Raw genomic sequence first — 25,504 nt, forward strand, 5'->3', positions numbered from 1 at the left:
AGGTATATAGTCACCCACCCCTTCTCCTTTAAAACCCTTTCTATTCCCAATTCAGGTATTCATGGGTTTATACATAGACGGATTACGAAGGGTTAATTAGACTTTCACTGGGTTAACTCTTCCTGCTGATAGCCAAAGTTTCCTCCCTGTTAGTCTTGGAGGGCCGTGGTCCTTGACCTAATTAAATTGCACCAAGTTGTTCAAATCTAAATTGATGGTAATACCTTACCCTTTGTACACTACACTTTTTAACTCCACTTACCGTATATACTCGAGTATAAGCCGACCCGAATATAAGCCCACCCCCCTAATTTTACCACAAAAAAACTGGGAAAACTTATTGACTCGAGTATAAGCCTGGGGGGGGGGGGGGGATGCAGCAGCTACTGGAAAATTTCAAAAATTAAAATGGTTTTTGGGTGCAGTCAGTGCTGGGCAGGGGAGGGGGTGTTTTGGTTGTCTGTCTGCCCCTTCCCTGAGCTTGAGGACTGTTTTTTTTTTCCCCACTTGGAATTAAGCCTGGCTGAATATAGGGTATCTGCAGTGCTCCTATTAACCCCTTCCCAATGGAACAGGAGCACTGCAGATACCCTATATTCAGTAGACCGGGCACTTTCAGACACAGGAATACCTAATATGTATGTGTTTCACAGTAATTTTTTACTTTTATATGTATTCTAGGGAAAGGAGGGATTTAGAACTTTTATTTATTTTATTTTTTTATTAAATTTATTTAAAGCTTCTTTTTCCCCCCACTATTTATGGGAGATTTTATACATTACTATTGCGGCTGGTCATAGACCCCCTGCCCCCACCCCCACAAAAAGGAAAAAAACATTTTTTTTGCTTGACTCGATTATAAGCCAAGGAGAGCTTTTTCAGCACAAAAACTGTGCTTAAAAATTCGGCTTATACTCGAGTATATACGGTAATCAGTATCCACTTAATAAAGCAATCCTAAGCAGTGAGTTGTGTTGATGTAAGTTAGCTCCTTATTTGTGTAGCTGTAATACTCATATACTAATCTATCAACTAAAATTCTTCATTGTAGAACATGGACAGGACAGAGAGTTAAATGAGATCAGTAGTAGATCGAGAAAATTATCCCATGTTTTATAGAATTTCAAGAGGTGTCGCTTTATTAAATACATGTACTCTCCAGACTATAAAGCCACCCCTAGCAGAGAAGTCTAAATGTGCCGAATATTAGGAAATATAATATAGAATGATTGAGCCGTCTTCAGGATGTTTGGCTTCCTCAGACATAACTTCACTCTAATTTCTCCCTTCCTATGAACTGTTGGCTGTTCTGCACACTTCAAATGCCAATCTCCTGGCCACAACGAAACATTCTTTGTTGGTTAAGGACACAATAGGGAAGTGGAGTGAGCTGTGAAAAAATACAAGTTATTCTTTCAGTTCTCCAAATATCTGTCCTTATGGAGCCATGTAGAAATGTCTGCAGGCCTCTCTAGCAAATTCTTTGCACCTTGCAAACACCGAGGCATACTGACTGGTTAACAAATACTTCTTTGCTTGGAACCCTGCCTAAAATGTCCCTAAGAAATTGTAAAAGGTCGTCTTCTCAGTAGGTTCAACTTCATTCTTTCTGCAAAGAACCGCCTGTACAATTTAGGTTCAATTGGTAAACTGGTAAGGAGGCCTACCTGCTCCTACATTGAGATAGTCAAGACGTATAAGTACCTGGGTGTGCTCCTCAATAATAAATTGAACTGGGCTGATCACCTGGATGCACTGCACAGAATGGGTCACAGCAGCCTCTACCTGCTCAGGAGGCTGAGGGCCTTTGGAATCCAGGGGCCACTTCCTAGGCCCTTTTTTTAACTCTGTGGTTGCTTCAGCCATCTTTTTTGGTGTAGCCTGCTGGGGGAGCAGTATATCAACCAGGGACAGAAATAGACTTGACAGGCTGACCAGAAGGGCCAGCTCTGTCCTGGGGAGCCCCCTGGACCCAGTACAGGTGGTGAGTGACAGAAGCACACTGTTCGTGGTGAGCTCCATGCGGGAGAACAAATCCCACCCCATGTATGAGACCTTGACGGAACTTGGCAGCACTGTAAGTGACCGTCTGCTTCACCCCAAGTGTGAGAAGGAGCGCTATTGGAAGTCCTTCTTTCCAACCGCTGTCAGGCTACATAATCTACATCAGACCAAGCGACCATCACTCCGCACAGAGAGATAAATGATCCTGAAGACTTCCTTCTTTCTTTTCTTCCTTAGCTGCTATAGATGTTCCTAGTATGTTTTTTTTTCCTCAGATTATGAGTGTCTCCTTCTGTAATATATTACTGTTATTATCCTGTATCTGTATTACTATACTGCTGTAACACACTAAAATTTCCCCACGGTGTGACTATTAAAGGATTATCTTACCTTCAGATCAAAAACAGCCATATACTATTTGATCAAAAGTATCCGGACACCTGGCTGAAAATGACTTACAAGTTCGTGGCGTCCTCCATCATTAATACTGGAATTCAATATGGTGTTGGCCCACCCTTAGCCTTGATGACAGCTTCCAATCTCGTAGGCATACGTTCAATCAGGTGCTGGAAGGTTTCTTGGGGAATGGTAGCCCATTCTTCACGGAGTGCTGTACTGAGGAGAGGTATCGATGTAGATCGGTGAGGCCTGGCACGAAGTTGGCGTTCCAAAACATCCCAAAGCTGTGCAGGCCGGTCCATTACAGAGATGTTACTGTCATGTAACCACTCCGCCACAGGCCGTGTAGCATGAACAGGTGCTCGATTGTGTTGAAAGATGCAATCGCCATCCCCGAATTGCTCTTCAACAGTGGGAAGCAAGAAGGTGTTTAAAACATCAATGTAGGCCTGTGCTGTGATAGTGCCACGCAAAACAACAAGGGGTGCAAGCCTCCTCCATGAAAAACACGACCACAATATAACACCACCGCCTCCGAATTTTACTGTTAGCACTACACACACTGGGAAACGACGTTCACCGGGCATTCGCCATACCCACACCCTTCCATCGGATAGGCACATTGTGTACCGTGATTCGTCACTCCACACAACATTTTTCCACTGTTCAATTGTCCAATGTTTATGCTCCTTACACCAAGTGAGGCGTCGTTTGGCATTGCCCTGCGTGATGTGTGGCACCCAATCACCTGACCACGTTTGAAGTCCGTGAGTTCCGCGGAACGCCCCATTCTGCTCTCTCACGATGTCTAATGTCTATTGAGGTTGCTTATATGGAGTACTTGGCAGTACGTGGCAGCACAATGCACCTAATATGAAAAACCTATGTTTTTTTGGGGGGCTGGATACTTTTGATCACATAGTGTATATGAACTTATCAGGGACAGGAATGGAGCAGAGACATTGTGCATGGATTTAGCGAGGCATAGAGGGAATATCACTTCAGGACAATGCACACTGCAATTTATGCATTTAATTTCTGCTCATAGCAAAACTTTTCACTCTTCATGCATTAAATGATAACAACCACATACTGACCTATACCATGGACTATAGACTTGTCAGCTTAGCCAAATCTACTGGAAAGAGCAGCTGATACCTATATCCACTATGTGGAATAAACCACTAAAATTCCCCTCTACTCAACCACCTGAGGAGACTAAGGGAGTCAGGGTACCGCACATAACACATGCCATACTCCTGGTGGCTAAGTAATATCCCACAGACCTTGTTAAATCCATTAATCCCACCCATTTCTGAAATAACTGCACAAATCAAAATAGACAAGGTGGAAATGGAATGGCAAGTTCTGAAAACCAGTGTTTTTTTTCAATAAATGGAAGTGTTTTATAATCACAAGTAGACCCAATGAGATAAAAGTTGTCGAGTCAAGTGGCAAGACACCTGTGGGCGGCCGCTGGAGCAGCGCTGCTGCCGATAGGTGAGTGGTGAAGCAGCGCTGTCTCCAGGACTGTCCCAAAACATCTTGGGCAGGCCCTGGAGAAAGCGCTGCTTCATCACCCACCTATCAGCAGCAGCGCTGCTCCAGCAGCCGCTAACAGTCAGCAGACGGCCTCCGCTCGCTTGCTCTTCAGACCCTGCCCCTCCTCCATTGCTCCATAACACGCCGGGTGACGTGGCCACGTAAGATCAGGCCCGCACCCGGCGTGTCTATTTATCCCTAAACTAATGCAGGAGAAGGCCATTCTTAAAACAACCCGAGTGGCCTTCTACTGCGCTGGTTTAGACATCTGCGTCTCAGCGCAGGTGGCGTCATCACGCCTCCTACGCCGAGACGCAGACGTCTTACTGCCGGGTGAAGAGGAGACGGCAGCTGGAAAAGCGGCGCGTTTGGTAAGTAAAATAACTTATTTGTTTGTTTGTTTTATAATAGACTGTTACCTGCTGGAGTATCCCCAGCAGGTAGTGGCCTATTTACCTACCTCCCTGGGCCTGCTCACTGCTGCCCTCGCTTCCCCTTCTACTATAGGCTGCGGAGGCCAGCAGTGAGTAGGCCCGAGCCCAGGCCGCAATCCCACTACCATTATTATTATACTCGGGGGTCTTTTCAGACCCCCGAGTATAATAGTCGGAGCCCCAGGGGAGGTGAGAGAACAATAAACAGTTTTACTCACCTCTCCAGGATCTGATGTTAATCCTATCATGCTTTGGGCCTTTATGATAATGTCCCAGACGTCATGTGGACTGGGATATTACCATATAGGCCCAAAGTCTGTGCTAGCAGTACCATATAGGCCCAAAGCCTGTACTAGTAGTAATAGCCAATAGTATGGCAACAGGCTGTTACTGCTAGCAAAGGCTTTGGACCTATATGGTAATATCCCAGACCACGTGACATCTGGGACATTATTATACAGGCACAAAGCCTGCTAGGATTAACATCGGATCCTGGAGAGGTGAGTAACACTGTTTATTATGTTCCCTCACCTCCCCTGGGGCTCCAATTATTATACTTAGGGGTATGAAAAGACCCCTGAGTATAATAATAGTTCATGGGGAAGGGGGGAGGTGTTTTGGTTGTCTGTCTGACCCTTCCCTGAGCTTGAAGACTGGGTTTTTTTTCCCCCTACTTGCCAGGCTGAATATAGGGTATCTGCAGTGCTCCTATTCCACCGGGAAGGGGTTAATAGGAGCACTGCAGATACTCTATATTCAGCCAGGCTGAATTCCAAGTGGGGGGAAACCCCAGTCCTCAGACTCAGGGAAGGGGCAGACAGACAACCAAAATACCCCCTCCCCTTCCCCTTCACCGGGTGTTACTGGTCCCAGATGACATCTCCTGATGACACTATGATTGTGCTTAGATCACCACTGCGAGCATGTACTGGTCTCAGCAGTGATATGTAAGCAAATGTTATGTGACTGCTACGACCAATGGGACACAATCCATTTGTGTATAGAACATTGATGAGGCCAGATGTAACCTGAGCACAAACAGAATGTCATGCATTTCCCCCCCCCTCGGCCTATACTCGAGTCAATAAGTTTTGCCAGTTTTTTGTGGTAAAATTAGAGGCCTCGGCTTATATTCAGGTCAGCTTATACTCGAGTATATACGGGTAACTATTAGGAATAAAACAAAACCCCAAAACGTATTCTGCAGTAAATCAAACCAATAATTTGCATGGAACCTCTAAATACATGTACAAGGATAAAAACACACTACGTACCTTCTTGTCCAAGTCATCTTTTGTTTTATAGTACATTTGCTCATATTGTGTCTTTTCCTTGCTAATGACACTGAGCCTTTTTTTCAAGCAATCAACTGATGTCTTCTTGACAGAACATTCTTCTGTCATAGTCTTTAGCTGCAAAATAAGGCAGAAGTTACTATGACTGGGGAATGAAGGGAGGGTTGTACCTGATTGGAACCATATTTCATGGCAAAAAATAAAAATCACCAATTGCAAAAGTAGAAGCTGTATAGGACAAGAGCCTATATAAACCACTGTAGGAATGGATGTAAATGAACCCCCACTAGAATCCCGTGCATTGCTGGAAATATTTAATCAAGTCTTTATGCACTTCCATTTAGAAAGATCTGTCCTCTAATTACAGGTGCTATATTAGAAATGTGCAAACTGGGCAGAGGCTCCTGACATCACTCATAAATCACCTTAGGTCTGCTCCCTAGGCAAATTAGAAGATCTTAATGTTTTATTAATGTTTAACAACATGTTAAGGACCAAATGTTAATAAAAAAAAAAAAAATATATATATATATATATATATATATATATATATATATATATATATATATCTGACCATAAGCCCAGAGCAAAGGGGAACATACAAGCTTCTGATTATCAAATGTCACCCATGGGTTACACAGTACGTTAGACAACATTTATTATGGCACATAAACTGTAGCCTATTAACCGGGGGATGGGGCGAGTAATTGATGTAGTAGGGTTAAATCTGCTTCACTTTAATTCGGTACACTTCTCTGTGCTTATCTAAGGGTGCCATCAGGATTTTTCATAGAGTTGTAGGTCAACTTAGGGTATTACCTTAAGGTCGGCTTCTTATGAGCATAATCTGGGTACATTTCTGCACTTGCGTTATGGTCAAAAGTCTCAGTCCAGCCATTAATCTAAATTACCCAAACTAGCAGCATCATGGAGATTCTTGATGCTGTTAGTTTGGCTCATTAGATCTATCATTGGGCCTGGATTTGTAACTGTTATGTGGCCATTTTATGGGTTCATTTTATGAACTAAAAAACATATCAGAACATTGCCACAGACGTGTCTGTCTGCATGACTCTTTTGCAGCTGCCTGAAAACATATGATGCAGGTTTTAACTTTTTTGAGGATTGCTATGACATTTAGAGTAAAGTTTATGCTTTACTATTAGTTACAAGTGAATGACTGTTTCTGTATTAACAAACACAACTCTATGTTATTATATAAGAGGGTTTGTCATTATCTTAGACAACCCACGTATTTGCATGTTGCTTTTAACCCTGTGGTGTTTTTTGTACTTGAATAAAAAGATATTTTAATCCCATATGCTACAATTGTCTATCATATTGGGCAGTGCTCACTCTCCTTCAGTGTTGTTGGACAAACAAAACTCCGCGTGTTAAGGTGCGACAACAAACACTGTTTATCCCTCTCTTTCTGAACTGCCTGTTCTTAAAGTTCCATCGTTTTATGATTCTTATTACATGTTATTTTTCTATCAAGTTAATGGCTATCGTGGGAAGATGTTAGTCAGTCTCCGGGGTATTATTATGCTGCAGATGCGATGCGTTGCACCACATTCCAAGGTGATTTTCTGAATAATAGGCTAAGGGAATAAATATACAGAGTGAATTACCTTCCTTTCAAGACTTTCCAACAATTCTTTGCTAGGTCTCTCGTTTTCCTGGTAGGTTTTCAGACGTGTTTTCAGATCCTCTATCAAATGCCTTTTCATGTTGACATCCCTTTCCATCCGAGCCACCCTAGAGAGAGAAGGCCCACATTACTACTATACAATTCAGATTTATACTTTTTCCCAAAGAAGCAGATGCAGCAAGTTGTTTTATACATTTAAGACCTCTAAAACTGGGTACATTCTACTATATGAATGGCTCACACTGAACTGCAATGAAACAGTAGACAGTATTATCAGCTGGTATGCATGCACACAAGGCTAACTTACTAGGTTATATATTCCTTTGTTATACTGTGCACACTTTCTGCAATTTCCTTATAGCATTGCAAAAAGCATGGCTAATGGGGATATTCTTCCTGCAAAAGTACCAGCAAACTGCAGTCTGTGAATACTTTTCTTCATGAAAGGGCTACTATTGTATGTCTCCCAAAATATTCAAAGGCATTGTATCACGGAATTAAATAAATCACCAATATATTATAGAAGGTGAGCCTGTCCACATCGACTTATGTCTCTCACAGCAGACGACGATGCTATAGACTACTGCCTGGTAAATGAGAATTGTTTGTATAATTAAAGTTATACAATTTTTCAATACACTCTCTGTATCAAGGTCTAAATCTTTGCTTTTGGTAATGTCAACTTTAAGTGGATACAAATCAGTCCATGGTCATGTGATGAACACACAGGTGCACGGCACGTGACAGTCACAGCACAGTAAGCGGACATCTGTATTGTAATGACTTGTGCACCTGTGTGTCCATCACATCACCATGAACTGCTTTGTATCCGCTCAAAGCAGTCAACGAATGATAGCAAGCAGAGATCTAGAAAACTGTTTCTGAGTCTTGAATATAAAGGCATTGGGGTCGGGGGAGTGTTTGTGTGTGTGTGTGTGTGTGTGTGTGTGTGTGTGGGGGGGGGGGGGGGCGAGGATGTGACCTGCACTGGTAACCTGATAAGCAAACATTTTTTATTACAAGCAGGAATCAGTTGTGTGATGTAAGCCTATAGTGTGTCAGTCTGCTGTATTTTGCTTTTGAGGCTGGATCGTAGACCTGGCTAAGATTTGCAGAGCCCTGTTTTAAGGTGTTATAGAAGTCATAAGACCATACAAAACTTACTGTTTTTACACAACCCAAACTTTATGAAGAGTACCTTGTTCATGATTTAGAATTTTTATTTCATACACAGTATCTTGCTTCTATATGTTGGTGAAAATTGATTAGGTTTAACTCTAATTACATTTAAGGCAGGGTTCACACTACCTTTGAATTCCGTTATGAAGATGTCTGTTAAAAAACCCCTAAATCAATTAAAAAACAGACCAGACACACTAGCATCAGTTAGTGTCAGTTAGCATCATTTAGGGCTCGTTCACATCTGCGCACAATCTCTGTCTGTCAGGTTTCCATCTTTTGCAGACAGGAGACGGAAACCCGACATACAGTGTCCAGCTGTGAGCGCTGGGGAGCGTTTTGTGCTCTCCGCGGCGAAACCGGTTTATTTTTAACCCGACACAAAGTCCTGCATGTCCGACTTTGTGTCCGGTTAAAAAAAACCAAAACGGTTTCGCCACGGAGAGCACAAAATGCTCACCGGCACTCACGGCCGGACACTTTCCAAACCCATTCAAATGAATGGGTTTGGAAACTGTCTGCAGGTTTCGGTCTCCTGCCCAGTTACGGGCAGGAAACGGAAACCTGCATAACAGAGGCCATGGTGCAGATGTGAACCCGGCCTTACTGTCAGTTAGTGTCCGTTTTTTTTTAGTTTTGTTTCTGCTTTTTGAGCATGTACAAAACAAAAAACAGACACAAAATACCGAATAATAACTGATGGCTATCAGTTACTGTCCATTATAAATCCATTCCCCATAGACTTCAATGTTAAAAAAAATAACGGGCTCTTTTTCAAACGGACACAAAAGTACTGCACGTAGGATTTTTTTGTCCACTGGAAAAAAAACGGACTTCTGACAGATTGGGTGTAAACGGACACAAACAGACACAATATAATATAATAATATAATTATTATAATAATATAATATAATCTGCACCTTTTTAGTAAATCAATTGCATGGAAAGAAGAAAGGCACATATGGTTAAAATGGGGGAAAATAAATTATAAATTACCAATAGTATAGGGCAAATCCATGTGATGTGTGCATCCACTGGGGCAAATATGACATGTGTGAATATAGCCTTTACGTATTCGGATTACGCTAGGTTCACACTAGCGCCTGGATTCCGTTCTGAGCTGTCAGACCGGGTCCGGCTGTGAGCGCCGGTGAACGTTTTATGCTCTCCGCCGTGAAAACGTTTTTTTTTTTTTTTAAACCGGACACAGAGTACTGCATGTCCGACTCTGTCTCCGATTTAAAAAAAAAACGGTTTTGTGGCGGAGAGCATAAAACGCTCACGGCCGGACATCTGTCAAACCCATTCAAATGAATGGGTATGAAAGAGACCTGCAGGTTTCCATCTCCTGCTCAGTTTTGTGCAGGAAACAGAAACCTGTATGAACGGAGACCGGGTGCAGATGTGAACGAGCCCTTAGAGTATAAAAAAACAAATAGCAGAGCTGTCTGAACAAATGTAAGCATTTACAACACTTACTGAAATTGGTTACTTGAATTTGTATGAATTTAAATAAATGATCTGACAACCACCTTCAACAATAAGGACTTTTATTTATTTAGAGCCAACGGATATGGCAGTAAAGAATGAAAGAGGTAAATCCAAAATTGGGAGAACAAACATCTGGTCACAGGGTACAATAAGTAAAAGTACTAGTGTTGGGACATTAAGATTTTAGTGCTCATGTTAGTGATAATGCAGGGCTCAAGACGCAGCTTAGCTCAGAGAACATATTTGCCTATAACACTTGGGCAACTTATGTAAAAATTAGGTTAGTCTAATCAAAAAGGCACAGCAAGTAGGAATAGACACAATAATATAATATCTATCACTACTATATATATATGTGTGTGTATGTATATATATATATATATATATATATATATATTTACAAATATATAAGTGTATAAGTGGAATGAATCAAAGATGCTGATTGAACAGAATCACATAGATATACAACATTACATGGAGAACACACAAACAAGACATTAAAACAAAATATATCAATATTTAATTTAAATTACAAAATTATTTTATGAATTCATATAACTATTCTACTAAAAAGAGGATGGTATTGACTGAAGTGGTTAAATGGTTAAAAAGAATAATGCAAAAAAGCTTAACATCTTTGTTAATATGTTATGAAAATAAGGAAGGGCAAAAGAACTATGTATAATAATGAGCGTTATGCTAAAAGTATATGGAAACTGAAGTTAGATACATTACAGCTGCTACCACAATGTAAAAGTGGTGCTGAAAGTGAATATAACAGGTATACTTCAAATATAATATCTAATATATGGTACTGTGAAAACTGCATAAAAGTACATATTATTAGGCGCAAACGTAACAAAAAGAAACATATATATATTACACTGTAAACTGAACGTATTATGTAAGTTGGTAATAGATAAAAGAAATGTAAGGCCATTAAAATAAACGTCATTTTGGATTTAGTTTTCCCTGTGTTATAAATTACATTTAGACACTCTTGTAATGTTCTTCTGCAAGATGTTTCTCTTTTTCCAGGAACAGTATTTACAGACACTTTTTATGCATAACCTTTTGAGACTACAGAGGTCTTTTCATGTTGGTAATTAATCATTATAAGCATATATTTAGCCATTATAGGTCTACAGAGTCATTAACTTTTTTTGCTCCCACGTACTATACCTACTATGTGTTTGGATACCGTTTTCCCTTTAACACTCTGCTGAAACACTGAGTGAAGCAAGCGTGACATTGGTACACAATGCATCCTATGCAAAAACAGTTTGCCGCTATTAAATATAGCGGAGAAAGAAAAAAAAAGAAAGTCTTAACAGAAGGTGTATGGAACAATATTATATATATATATATATATATATATATATATATATATGTATATATCTATATCTATATACACACACACACACACACACTTGGAAATAGAACATTCCAGGAGCTCGATTACAAATTCCATAGCTTCTTCATTATTCATGCAGAAATGAAACACTAGTAACATAAGAACAAAAAACTAAATGAAGTGAAAAACAGTCTTTTCAACTTGAAATCTGTGGCCATTTTTTTCCTGGTGACCTCATCCAACATTAATTTGCCATGGCCACACAGCGGATAAAAATGTAATTAGTAATATCTAATTAAAGCAATGGCAAGCAAGGAACCATTATATATAAAATAAAGACACTGCAAGACCAATTTACATCAAAGTCCCATAACCCAAAAGCAAAAAAAAAGAGAAGTAGCAGCTATAATTTGTAAACTATTACTGTACTCTTCAATTCTTCTCTTTTAAAAGACCCAAATCAATCCAAATCTAAACAAACAAAACTGTCCTTTTGCACTTGTTATACATATAAGCTTTGGTGCTTAATCCAGTTTAAGCAGCTAAACCTTGACACGTCTCTGAGCCCCCAGGCAAAGAATTACTGTATCTGAAAGATTCCTCTCCTCTCGGCACTGATCTGAATTTCCATCAAGGGTGATTAAGTCCACTCTGGGGTCTCAATCTAACTTTGGTTACTCCATCAAATCATTTATGAGTTCACACAATTTGTGACCTTCAGCTGCACTTCCCAGCTTTCTTGTGAAAGCAGAAAATCCATCTGTGATATTAAACTTAAAACAGAGAAACGAAAAACAAATGTAGAGAATTAACACCTCAAACTCTCTACCTCCCCTGACCCAAAATTTCGTAAGCGTTAAAATCTGTGAGAACATTCAAGAATTAAGGAGACGAAGAAAGGATTGCTTCCGCCACAAGGTGGCGACAAACTCAATGGATCACGACATACCTTTGAATGAGAACAGTAAATGGCACAGTACCTTTCTTGCAGTTCCCAAATCCGTTCTTCCTTTTCCTGTACTTCATTTTTCATGGCTTTAATTGTCGTGGACTGTTTTGCCATTTCACCAGTCATAGTCTAAGGCAGAGATAAAAAATAAGGTATGAGAGCTCGGTATAAGCGATCTGGGAGGTCTCTACTATGTAGTAGTTGCCTCCCAGTGCTAAAAGGTTTAAATATACAATCACTTCATAAAAAGTAGTAGAAATACTTGGAAAGAGGGTATAATGTTACAAACAATAACAAGAGTGTTTGCATTGTGCTCCTATTATAGCTGGCTGAGGAAGAACAAGAGCTCCATTCACAATTTTAGAAAACAGTCTGCAAAGAGCATAATGTATTAATCATTGTATGAAGTGCAATTGTACATTTCCTACTTTGCAGACTTTCCAGCATACCTAATAACAAAATAACAACTACCTGTACATAAAAGGAAAAAAAACAACACCATTATACAGATGAACAACATAAGTTAATGTAAAGGATGGGTGTCGTGTTTTCCAGATTCTGCTATGTATTATGCTAGAAGTAACAAGGACTTGTCTCATTGCGGCATCAACCACCCATACGTCCAACTACAGACTAAGCATTCCTTGATTTCTAGTATTCCATTGCCAGAATAGCCATTTCCCCCCTCTTTAAGTTTAAGGATTCACTATATAAAAGCATATGGTGACTGAAAAGACTTTATATATAGTTTCCTGGGCACATTCACAGTTTCTGAATTGCTGGATTAAGTCAATTTCGTCCAATGGAGTGATCAATTTATCTTGTGGGGACACTTGAAAGACATAGGGAACCAAGTGAATGACCTTAAAGAACAAACCATATTAAATATAACATTCTGCACATAACACTAGATGTGTTCATGTACGTTATGTGAGATATATAATGTTTTCTTTTTTTTGTGTAAAACATTTGAAACCACTTTGTATAAAAAATCTAAAAAATCAAAATCCCAGTCTATAGTTATAAAAAAATTACTCTTTCAGTCAAGAACATAGAATCACAATTTAAAGGGCTCGTCCCACTTCAGCAACTGTGGGCTCTTAGCGCAGAGACACCCAAGATCACAAGAGGGTGCTGGTGTTTCTCCCCAGTCTTAATGAGCAGCGGTCGGATGGGCACTCCGCCGCACCATTCATTTTAATGGGCCTGCCCAAGGAAGCTGAATCCCCTTGATCAGCCATCGCCATATGTCCCACTGAGTTAAGCAGTAGATAAAGTGGGAAAATCCATTTAATGTACATAATATCTGCTGAACAGTGAGTGGTCCTTTATGTTATATTCCTATCAGACCGTAACACTATAGAAAACTTATTACTTGTGATTCCTCAAAATGCATCCAACCTAAGGCTGCAAGTGAGAAAGCCCTGAAATAACAGGTGGTACTGGTATATCATGCACCTACTATTGGGCCCATAGAGAAGGGGACCCTAAGTCTCTAAATAACTGCTTTGAACCATAAGGCTCTCTACAGGGATCTGGACCCCTAAGGCCCGGTTCGCATATGGGCATGGGTTTCCATTCGGTTGGTCTGCTTGGGGACCCCCAAACAGAAACCTAATCCCCATAAAAAAGTGGTTACCTAAGGAAACCCATGGACCCCATAAACTATGATGGGTCTGTGTGGTTTCCGCATGAAAAATGCATAGATAAAAGTGGTACTTGCATTTTTCATGCGGAGAGGGGAACTGAAAGGCCCTGACGCAGATGTGAACTGGGTCTAAGCTACGTGATCTAAAACAGTAGTAAATAAATATTAAATATTTTATGTATGAGGACTTAGTAAAAATCTACTGCAGCATAGATTGAATGGTATGGTGCACCTGAGGCTAGTCATGTAACGTGGGGGTAGGAGTCAGCAAATGGGTAATACATTTTTATTTTTGCTTTGGGTCTTACCTTTACTGTATTTGTTCCTGACAATAAAGATCACAATATGAAATATTTTCATATCAATTACAAATAAATACCCTACCTTAGGAGAATGCAGCACAGCTTTTTTTCTGTTATTAGCCAAGATATATTTATTGGAAGAGTGTTGTCATCATAGTCAAGTATCTAATATCATAATGCATGCCCAAGCTAATATGCTAACAATCTACTATCAATATTATACTATGGGAAAAAGTATAAATAACTGACATACGCTTTATTATTTCTCATAAATAAATATATCAGGTAGTCCCAGGTTAGAATGTATCATTTTTATGTCTGTGTCCTTTTTACATGATTCTTTTTAGAGAATATAGAGAAGGGAAAAAAAAGGCATAAAAGTTTCAGGCCCTAAAGTTCAAATATTTCATTTATACTGAGCTCTGAGGCAGGCATATTCATTTTACAAAAATGAATGTGAGATGAAACATTGTGCGGCAGCAGTGACAACCTAGTTGCCATTTGACCATGGCTTTTATAGCATCTATGATAATTACATGAATAAATGATCCGCGGCAGTCTGACATGTACTCTGACTATACTGTTGGGGCATTCTGGCACTATTCATAGACAGAAGTAAAAGACTGGGGATGCTTTAATAAGAACGAGAACAGATGTTTAAAGGGACAAAAGTAACAGGGATCATGTGTGTTGGAACAATCAATGAGCTAACTCAAGATCAAAACTAAACATGAAAGAAACTGAAACCTGAAAGCTTTAGCAGAAAGAAAAGAAGAAGAAAATACTAGATCAAAACTTCAACCTTACTGATGACCCCAACACATGTATGAGCTGCTGTCCAATTTCTCCCTTCACATCAGTTTTTTTCCCTATTGTTCTCAGCTGTCCTGTGAAGCCTTTACTCCTGGCTAGCAGTTTCAGTAAGGAGCTCTTTAAGAAACTGGTATGACTTGAGATCATAGATCACATGGTAGCCAGAGCTCTATGAGTACTGAAACCAGAAAATCCTTCCACCTGAGTCTAATATCCTTACTTGCTACTATGGTCTCGGGCCCTCTGATCATGAACTGCTTCTTGAAGGTAGGAGTTCATTCAGTCTTTAAGAAAGTAGCCTCCTTGACTTTCTCGCATGAACTTCATCTACAAATACATTTTTTTCAGCCTGAAGAAGATCTTGTTAACAGTAAAAGTTATGGGCATGACTAAAGCAAAGCAGGCTAATGTCAAGTCTGTTAGAAGGCCTTATGGCCCAATACCCCAACTGCCAATAACATCGACATCGTAGAAGAACGTTACATGTAACAACAGTTAGTAATGACACAATTCTGGTACAAGCCACTTCATAATCTTCATTTTTACCTTTAGTTTGGTCTGGAGATGCTTCACTTCCACATCTGTGGTTTTAGACGGTGTTAATGGAGTCACTACAGGTTGATTCAAGGCCTCAGGGCTCACCATTTCCAGTGACCTTTTGGCTTGGGTAAGCTTTTCAGTCATCTGTTCCACTGTTTGTTCCAAATTTTCTTTTTCTCGTTGAATGTTGGCTAAGTCTGAACAGAACTTCTATTGATTTAAAAAGAAACAGTTTTTTTGACATTAAACTGCTGTAATTAGATAAAAACCGATGACAAATCACACAAGTAACTAAACTACAGAAGCAAGTCCATTTAGTATATTGGTGGTCAGTATCTTAACCACTTAAAGGGTTTTCCCAGCTCAATACTTATGTCTATATTCATACGATATGCCTTAACTATACCTCAAGAATGGGGTACCACTCCTGGAAATGAATGGAAAGGGGCTGAGCATGCACTTTTCTTCACCCCCTTGTACAGGAGGTACCAAAATAAGGGAGAAGGCAGCTTTAACTATTTCTGTACCACCTCTATAATTGAATAGAGAGATGTCAGCAAGTGCAACATTCAGCAGTTGGGGGTTCCAGAGAAGAAACTCACATCTATACAAGTATACATGGCCAATCCTATGGATAAAGCCATAAAGGCTGAGATGGGAAATTCCTTTTTTTATCCTCTGCAACTTTACATTTTTATTGGTCAGTGTGATTATGGCAATAGACATTTACAGCTTTGTAATGTTTTGCTATTTAAAAAAAAAAAAAAAAATGCTTTTAATCGCCCTATTTTAATTAGCGCAATAACATTCTTTGATGTTTAAGCTAATGGAGCAGGGTGAAGCCTTATTTTCTGCAGGAAGAGCTGTCTGGAGTCTTTATTTGTATCAGTTTGGGGGTACGGATCAATTCTTAATCACTTCAAAGGTCACCAAAAGACAGCAATTCTGACATTATAGCATGTGGGATAAATAACACACTACTTTAAATAGTTTGAACATTTATGAACATGTTGATACTAATTATTATTTTTATTTTTTTTTAATATAGCTTAGTTTCTAATAAATTAAATGGGAAGAGGGGAAAAACTTACTTTTTTGTACGTTCCATTTGGGGACTTCAACATAGGTCATTATTATGAAATTGGTGAGGGTCCGACAACTGACAACCCCTCTAATTGTCTCTAGAAGAGTGTACAGAGCAGGAAACAGACAGCACAGTACAGTACACAGTGTAGGGGTCTGGCCTATTTGTCATTTCCATATGAAAAAAAGGGTGTCCGGCAACTCTCCATTAAAATGTAACTTTTATTAGTACTACATCATAAAATGACCAAAAAATTTGATGTATTTAGGAAGAGAAACAAATAGAACCCCCCCCCCCCCCCCTAAAAAAACGCACTGAGGAAGGAACTAACGTTCCGAAACGCGTCTGCGTTTTTTTAGGTTTTTTTTCCCTATTTGTTTCTCTTCCTAAATACATCAAATTTTTTGGTCATTTTATGATGTAGTACTAATAAAAGTTACATTTTAATGGAGAGTTGCCGGACACCCTTTTTTTCATATGGAAATCATACTACACACTCTTGGAATAGAGTGTTTGCCGTGCACCCCGCAAGATCGTGGACAAGCAAAGCCTTGGGACATTATCAAATTATAGGTGAGCTGAACTTAAATTTTTTTTTTCTATATCTGTATTTGTCATTCACTGTTCTGTACTATTTATTGAAAACCTAATGAAAAGTTATTAATACAAAAAATATTATCAGAATCTTCCAGTCACACAAACTCGGCCTTCAAATATCTCTGTACTGATATCTATTTAAAGGGAGTGTTTAATGCTCATTTAAATGCTAATATTCTAAGTGACCAGAAGAATAATGTTGACATCAGTTTTACAAGAAATTCTAGCCAAGTACATAATTTCTTTTTAATTGTATATTAGACATTATTGTACATGTCCATACTGCAGATCGACAGTCTGGAATTCTAGGATATGCAGATAAGTATTTGCCACCTCTGTACAGCTTGCTAATACAGTTCAAAGCTTCCTGCAAAACAGATTAACCTCTGACGCTCCTACAACAGCAATTTGATTTCCCTGTAGACAGAAGTAACTCGTACTATACTGAAATACAGTAGATGCCTACTTTTTCCTGTTTCCTTACTATATTACCAATTTTTTTCTAATGAATGTAGTATTTAAAAGACTGTATCCCCAGTGAATTTTATTTTAGGAATAGCGAGAAACAATAAACTAAGCATACAGTAAACAGATATAACTGTTGTGTTATAGTGTTTGCCTAAGCAAAATAACAGAATTAAATCTTAGCAATATTATGTGATCCATTGCTGCAATGGAAACCAAGCTGATGTATATATGTGCGTTTACTTAATATACGGTATAGTTGAAGACTGCTAATCACATATGTACTATGTATGCAATATTGCTATTGAAGATAAACACTGCTTAAAAGCTCTATTCTTTAGGTTTGGCAGAGAAGGAATAAAATAGAGCAGCTGTTGTGGGTAATATTTTGTTGGATGATCTTCAGTTGTGTTTTGTGTATCATCTCCTGTGTACACACCATGGCCAGTGAACCTCACTCTATATAACCTTGACTGGGGATTGATGTACTTAAAAGGTAAAAGCCAAGCTGGAAGAGGATACAATAACAGATGCTGGTTGTTTATCTCCACTGAGTAGGACTTACCAACTTATGTAGCAGCCAAAGTGTTTCGGATTCATTTGCCCAAATGCGGCGTTAAGGGACTACTTTTATTAGAAATGTAATGGAAATGGCTACAGATAGCTAATTACTGTTAACTCGGACTCAATTGACATGGCTACATTGACTGCTGGAAGGGATATGTCACCCTATAATTATGCGGAGAATGCCATATATTTTAGAAGAACATGTAGTTGTTATTTCAGTAGATATATAAAATTATATTTAGATAATAAGTGGATGATGATGAGACATTCTACTTATTAACAATGTGGTATTCATCCACAGGTCTAGGGAATACGGGATAACCCTTGGGTGATTCTTATGTTACTTATTTCTTCCTCTCTCTGCATTTTCATAGGATGATGTCATCATCAAGGTACAGTTGCAGGCTGTCTAGGTTATGTTTAATCTGTCTGTTTTTTTGTAGTATTGTTGCAAGCAGGCTCTGGTATGGGGGTATTGTAATTGACACTGTAATTTGTATAAGATCACTCACTTATGGGGGAAAGGTACTTTTTCCTTCTCTTCTTTGAAGGCATGGCAAATGGCACTAAATGTAGGAGATACACATTAAAGGGGCTCTATCAGCAAAATCATGCTGATAGAGCCCCACATATGTGTGAAGAGCCCTTAAAAAGGCTATTCAGGCATCGTAAAAGTTATATTAAACTACCCCCCCCCCCCCCCCGTTTTAAAGTAAAACCCTAAAACAGAATGTGATAAACTTACCGAATGTGCACGGTGGGCGGGCATTCAGGGTTCGCCATCTTCTTCATCCATGCCTCCTCTTCCTGCGATGTCCTCGGGTCCCGTCCTCCTCCGGCGCTCGCGAACTTAAAAAAAATGGCCTGGGCGCATGCGCAGTAGCATGCTGCATGCATGCTTTTTAAAGGCTATTCACGCATATGTGGGGCTCTATCAGCATGATTTTGCTGACAGAGCCCCTTTAAGGCCTCCACCACAAATGTGGGTACATTGAGTAAAGTAAGGCAGCATACATTTCCCTCATGAAGACTTCCTCCTCCAAGGTAGTATTTTCTTAAATACTGCCTGTACAAGAGGTCATAAAAGAGATGCAGAGGGAGATTAGGGAGGTAAACGTCTCCTGAGGTTTCGTAGGAAGGAGGAGGTTGGGTTCTTGGAGAACTGGGCAACTTTGCTGTGGACTAACGGTTCGGTGGTAGAGATGGGCTGCACCTCAATGGGGAAGGTGCAGGTGTGTTGGCAGAGAAGATAGTTCGGGGATTGGAGGAGTGTTGAAACTAGGGATTGGAGAAGGCCTGTAACAGGGCACCAGGGCTAAGTAATGTAACTGGGAAAGGTGGAGGAGTAGAAGCTAGGATAAGGACAGTTAGGAGGGAAAGGAGTAAGCAATAAGGAAAAGCACAAAGTGCACATACACAGATGCAAAAACAAATGCTGAAATGGATGGCATAGGGAAAGGAGAGCCCGGTTTACGATAAATAGGGTATGTTGTATATTATATTTTGGGATTTCCATTACATTTATTGACATTATTAACTTATTATACGCTACTTGTTATAGTCTGTGGCACTGAAGAGCAGGCAAATCGACAACAACAGAAAATCACAAGCTTACTTTATCTATGAAAGGCTTATACCACATGTCTAAAGTCTACTGTCTTGTCAAGACAACATATTCTGCAGTCACTTACAACAAAACGTTAAGCAAATGATGGTACTATAAAAAAAAAAAAAAAGTTTCAACCAACGAGATAACTACTTGTTAGAGTTGAGCACTCTGCGGAGACCATTAAGAGCCCTTTGACTAATTGGACATTGGTATATTAATTCTCTTTTTACTTAACAGCACTATTTTAACACCCTTTGCACTCTGTCAGTACGGCATATGAATGACACAATAATATGGAGCATGCATAATAAGGAGACATAAGAAGTTAAATTAGCATTTCATGTCATACTAAGGTGTCAAACCAGAAGAAAATCTAACTACTGGCATTGAACATTTATCTTAAACAATCTGACGTTGACAAGTTATTGATGTGATTCTTCCTAATTACTGCTAATGACCTATCAAATATATATATATTTTACCATTGTAAATGCAGATGTGTAGTATAGATGAGCACCTCTGTGATGTTTGCCCCGGATAGACATGACAATTGAAATGGGCAGCACTATTACCAGGTCATTTTACTATGAGCTGCAATTAACTTGGGTTCTTTCAGATATGTTCTAAATGATAACAATGCCAGTCAGTCTTAGGCACTTAACTCATGGATCTGAATGCAAAAATAGAACACAGACAACCTAAAAATGATGTAGCAACAAAGTATGGCAACCTGATGCTGCAAATATATATACAGTTTCCAAGCTAGAACCATTTCAGTCTACACTTCATTGTTGTTATTTCTAACAGGAAAAATCCATTTGAGCATCTGCCCATGAAGAGCATGAAGAAGAAAGTGTGCAAAATCAACATAATCCTATATTTATAAGATTTTTTTTTTTTTTGTACAACTTTTTCTGCATACTTTGTGTATGAAATCCTAGCAATGTTTACACTGCTTGTAGTTACAGAAAGGTATTCTTAATGGGTTACCTCCAGAGGACGAAAATCTGTCCTGGTCATGTGATGATCACACAGGAGCTTGGCACATTACAGTGTGTTTCTCAAATCCCTGCCTTGTCTCTTGTGATCATCACATGATAAGACAGAATATCGGTCTCTCAAAGCAAACACTGAAGCTTCACATTTAACCCCTCTAATACTCAGAATAGTTTTTGATTACTAGGGGAAAAAAATGAGCAATTTTGCAATCAGGGGGAAAAAAACTTTTGACTAAAAAAAAAAAAAAAAAATTGCAACAGATAGGTCTTACTTTTACAGAACCTATATTTTTTCCCACCCAATAGCAGTCTCTTTTTTTACAATGTAATCCCCGTGGAAAGGTAAAAAAAAAATCTAATATGATTTTTATATACCGTATTTTTCGGACTATAAGACTCAAAAGAAGGGTGCGTCTTATAGTCTGAATGTGGCGCCTGGCACCCGCCGTAATAGAGAGACGGAAGCCGGCAAGTGATAGACGCCGGGGCCTGAGACATCGCTGCGCTCCTCTGCCCTGCATGAAGCCAGCAGCGGCAGGGGCGATGCTATTCTGCTCCTCCGTCCCCCCGCCGCTGGCTTCATGCAGGACAGTGGAGCGCAGCGATGTGTCAGGCCCCGGCACCTGTGCCAGCGTCTATCCCTCCCCGGCATCCGCCTCTCTAGTACAGCGGATGCCGGGTCTGCAGTCTGTATCAGCGGCCTCTTCTCTCCCGGGGCCGGTCCCCACCGGCCCCGTACCTGTAAAGTTGCAGGCCGGCTCCTGCGCGGCGGTATCGCAGGAGCCGACCTGTTCGGGTGACAGCCGGGAGCCTAATGAGGCTCCCAAGCCTGTCACTGCTATATATTATATTATACTACTTATACTATTATACTAATAGACAGAATGTCCCATAGACGGCAATACAGTTGTATTGCCGTCTATGGGACTTGCAATCAAGTGAACGCAGGTTCAAGCCCCCGGGGGGGAATAAAATAGTAAAAAAAAAAAAAAAAAAAAAAAAAAAAAAGCTTTAAAAATATATAATAAAAATATGAAATAAATAAAAGTTCTAAATCACCTCCTGTCCCTAGAATATATATATAAAAGTAGAAAATCATATGTCATAAACCACCGGGTTTTTTTCAATACAAGGTGATCTAAGCAATAGATATTCCCCAGAATGGTATAACTAAAAAGTACTTCTGGCCCCACAAAAAAAAAACACTCTATGCGTCCCCGTACAGCTGCAGGGTCACCTGTCAATGTGGCCTTGCAGCTGTTGCAAAACTACAACTCCCATCTATTAAATATTTTACCATTTTTTGCTTCAAAATTTTTTTTCCCTATTTTCCTCCTCTAAAACCTAGGTGCGTCTTATAGTCCAGTGCGTCTTATAGTCCGAAAAATACGGTATATAATATTTATTTTAATGAATGTTTTGATGGTAATTTTTTTTCATAACATGCCCTATTTAGATTTGTTACATCAGAGGGAGGGCTTTACATGTAACTGCGATATAAACCTTTTTCATCTTAGTCCATGACTTCAAATGCTATTGAGCCTGGCATCAATTGAATAGGGATCTAATATTTAACCCTTAGGTGATCAGGATATTTCAGGCTTAATGTACATGCAACTTTAGTGAACAGAATAACAACTTTTTTTTAAGGAATGAATAAAAAAAATATTAGGGCTGGGGGATCAATCTAATGAATTTAATTTGCCATTGTAATTAAGTCCAATTTGGATTTTAGTCAGAACTGTGAAATTGATATTAGCTGTATTTGTGAATACAGGCTTATATTGGGGCCAAAGAGAAGGCAGCAGTAGGGTAGGCTGCAACATGTGAAGAAAGGCGAGCAGGACATAGAGGTGAGTGCTGGTGTAAAACAGAGATGGAGGAAACAATAGTGGAGTGATGCATGAGAATTTGTGTCTCTTCTGTGATGTGCTGGGACATGTAAAGTGGCAGAACACTACTCACATTGGGTTCAATACTCTGTAATAACACAGCACTAGATCCAGCACTTTGTTAAAAGCCCATCATTATATTAGCAAGTCATTAAAATCCACATATAGAAGCAAACTAGCACTAATATATAAAACCCATACAGTACACCTCTGGGGAGCGCTGATTTATGAGTTTCAGATCTACCTGTCTTCAGTCATATCCATGCGTTATTAAGATTGCAGGAAGCAGATGTATAAGGGCAGGTATAAACCACACCTTGTACTTGGGTATAACTGTGCATTGTGCAAATATAAAAATACATCGCACAAAAATACAAAGACAAGAGATAAATCGTTACTTTATAAAGCAAAATAAGGTCAGTGTGGTAATTCAGGCCCTGTGGGTGCGCTGTACCCAACTTGAATATCCAAAATGCTTTCCTCTAATCTCCTCCCTGCAGTGGCCGATTAACTCAATGTCACTGAAAGTAAATCCAGTGAGTTGTATGCACAATAGTAATATAGTTAAGTAAAAATACAGAGACAATGTTTCAGGGAAAAAATCTTCATCACGCATAGTATATAAAACAAATGTGTTGAATAGGTGTGAAAATTCTGTAATCTAACCGGCCCACTTGGAAAACCAGGTAGTTGGAGGTCCGGAATTAATGCATCTCCCATCACCTGGTTCTGGATTATGGAATCTTCACACCTATCCAACACATTTGCTATATACTCGTATAATATGCCAGATGGCTCTTTTCCCTGAAACATTCCTGCTGTAACTTTACTTAACTACATCACTATTGTGGATATAACTTAATGCACTTTTGGTGTGAACTGATTGGAACTAAAGACACTGCAAATGAATGACTGGTGTGCCATCCAGACCTCCTTTTCACACATGCAAGCAGAGGGACATCTTTATTGTTTATATCGCATGCTGTCTTTTTTTATACTAACCGTACCATATAATTACAGCATCATCCCATAGAAATGTATAGGACGAGGTTGTAGTTACACTCCATGGCTGCTATGAAACAAAGAATACAATGTAAACAGAGTAGGCATCGTAGCCCTTGCACTGCTCAGAAGCCCACTGATTTTTAATTCATGAACTGGAAACTCCCTTTAGTTAAGCACACGGGGCATTACTAATAGAGGACACACAAAGGCATTATTAGTTTAAAGATGCACTCAGGAGTATTATTCATTCCCCTGAATTGGGGGTGTAAGGTTATATTATATATCTTTTTAATTGGGGGTAGCAATTGGATGGGGACCTTATGTAGGTGAGAAAAATATGTATTGGGTGCCTGGAAACGTGTCAAAGATGTGTGTGTTGCAAATTTTACAGAAACAAGTAACTACTGGACTAATGTATTATATTACACAGGTTTGAAGTACACATATAACGCTATTATCTTTGTATCTGCATAGAGCTAAAACTAACTGTCCGAGCCTTTATCAGCAAACTGCAATTAGCTGAACTGATTGTCCTGACCGCAGAGCAGAAGATAACAGCTCTGAAAGTAAGGGCGGGTTGACATCTGCGCCCCGGGTCTCTGCTTTCAGTTTCCGTCGTATGCAGATGGAAACCCAGCAGACCGTGCCCGCCCGTGAGCGTTTTGTGGTCTCCGTGGTGAAACCGTTTTTTTTTTTAAAACAGACACAAAGTCCTGCATGTCCGACTTTGTGTTCGGTTAAAAAAAAACGTTTTCGCTGCAGAGACGATAAAACGCTCAGGGGCAGACACTTTGCAAACCCATTCAAATGAATGAGTTTGAAAAATGACTGCTGGTTTCCGTCTCCTGTCCAGTTTCTTGGGCAGAAGACGGAAACTGAAAGCGGAGACCTGGGGCACAGATGTGATCCTGCCCTAACACATAAAAGTTAGCCTTCCTCCCTTCCAGAGAGCAGTGAATAACATCATCTGCCCTGGCTCAGATGATAGGCTGGGAGTCTTGACAATTATGTGAAAACAATGGGAGGAATAATTTCACATAGCAGGGTAATGAAGCAACAGTGCCAAGTATTTAAGAAAACTCTTGAATTTACATAAGCTATATAGATAGGATCCTTGAGAAGGGAATACCCCTTTAAGGCACTCACAGGGGATCAAGAACCTGAGAACGATAGTATAAGGGCCCATTCGCACGGCGTAAGCGCTCGGCTCATTCCGAGCCGTACACGTGAGCGCTTCTAAACACTTCCCATTCACTTCAATGGGAGCGCGCGTAAAGCCGACTTTACGAGTGCTGCCTTTGAAGTGAATGGGAAGTGTTTAGTAGCGCTCGCGTGTACGGCTCAGAATGAGCCGAGCGCTTACGCCGTGTGAAGGGGCCCTAACACTGTTTACAGAGTATTTATATAGAGAGAATTAACATGAAGCTCCTGGGCCCAATACATAATATGCACTTAAAATGTACTATCTATAATTCTGGTCTTTTCTTACAAGGCAGAGAGGTCTTTGGGTCCCTAGAGGTAACTGATACCTCTGCAACCCCTATAACTATGACCTTGTTCATATAGGAGAGCTTTGTCTGTAGCACTAAAGAATACTAGTAGTATTTCGGGAATAATAGTCACAGTAACGTTCTCTAACACTGTAGTGCTGCTGTTTCGGTAAGTGAAAGAACTTCATTAGTAGT

At 39.7% G+C, this 25,504-nt stretch overlaps 1 protein-coding gene across 1 annotated transcript in view; it reads right to left on the reverse strand.

Annotated features, from left to right (window-relative positions):
- CNTLN (centlein) overlaps positions 1 to 25,504 on the reverse strand; it is a 267,766-nt gene that overhangs the window by 35,402 nt on the left and 206,860 nt on the right. Inside the window, exons 20-23 of the mRNA XM_075280345.1 lie at positions 15,609 to 15,812; positions 12,331 to 12,428; positions 7,306 to 7,432; positions 5,654 to 5,791 (exon numbers count right to left, since the gene is read on the reverse strand). Coding sequence (XP_075136446.1) covers positions 5,654 to 5,791; positions 7,306 to 7,432; positions 12,331 to 12,428; positions 15,609 to 15,812 — 567 coding nt within the window. The remainder of the gene's footprint in view (positions 1 to 5,653; positions 5,792 to 7,305; positions 7,433 to 12,330; positions 12,429 to 15,608; positions 15,813 to 25,504) is intronic.

Source organism: Leptodactylus fuscus, chromosome 1 (assembly GCF_031893055.1).
Source record: "Leptodactylus fuscus isolate aLepFus1 chromosome 1, aLepFus1.hap2, whole genome shotgun sequence".
In the NCBI taxonomy this organism is placed as follows: domain Eukaryota; kingdom Metazoa; phylum Chordata; class Amphibia; order Anura; family Leptodactylidae; genus Leptodactylus; species Leptodactylus fuscus.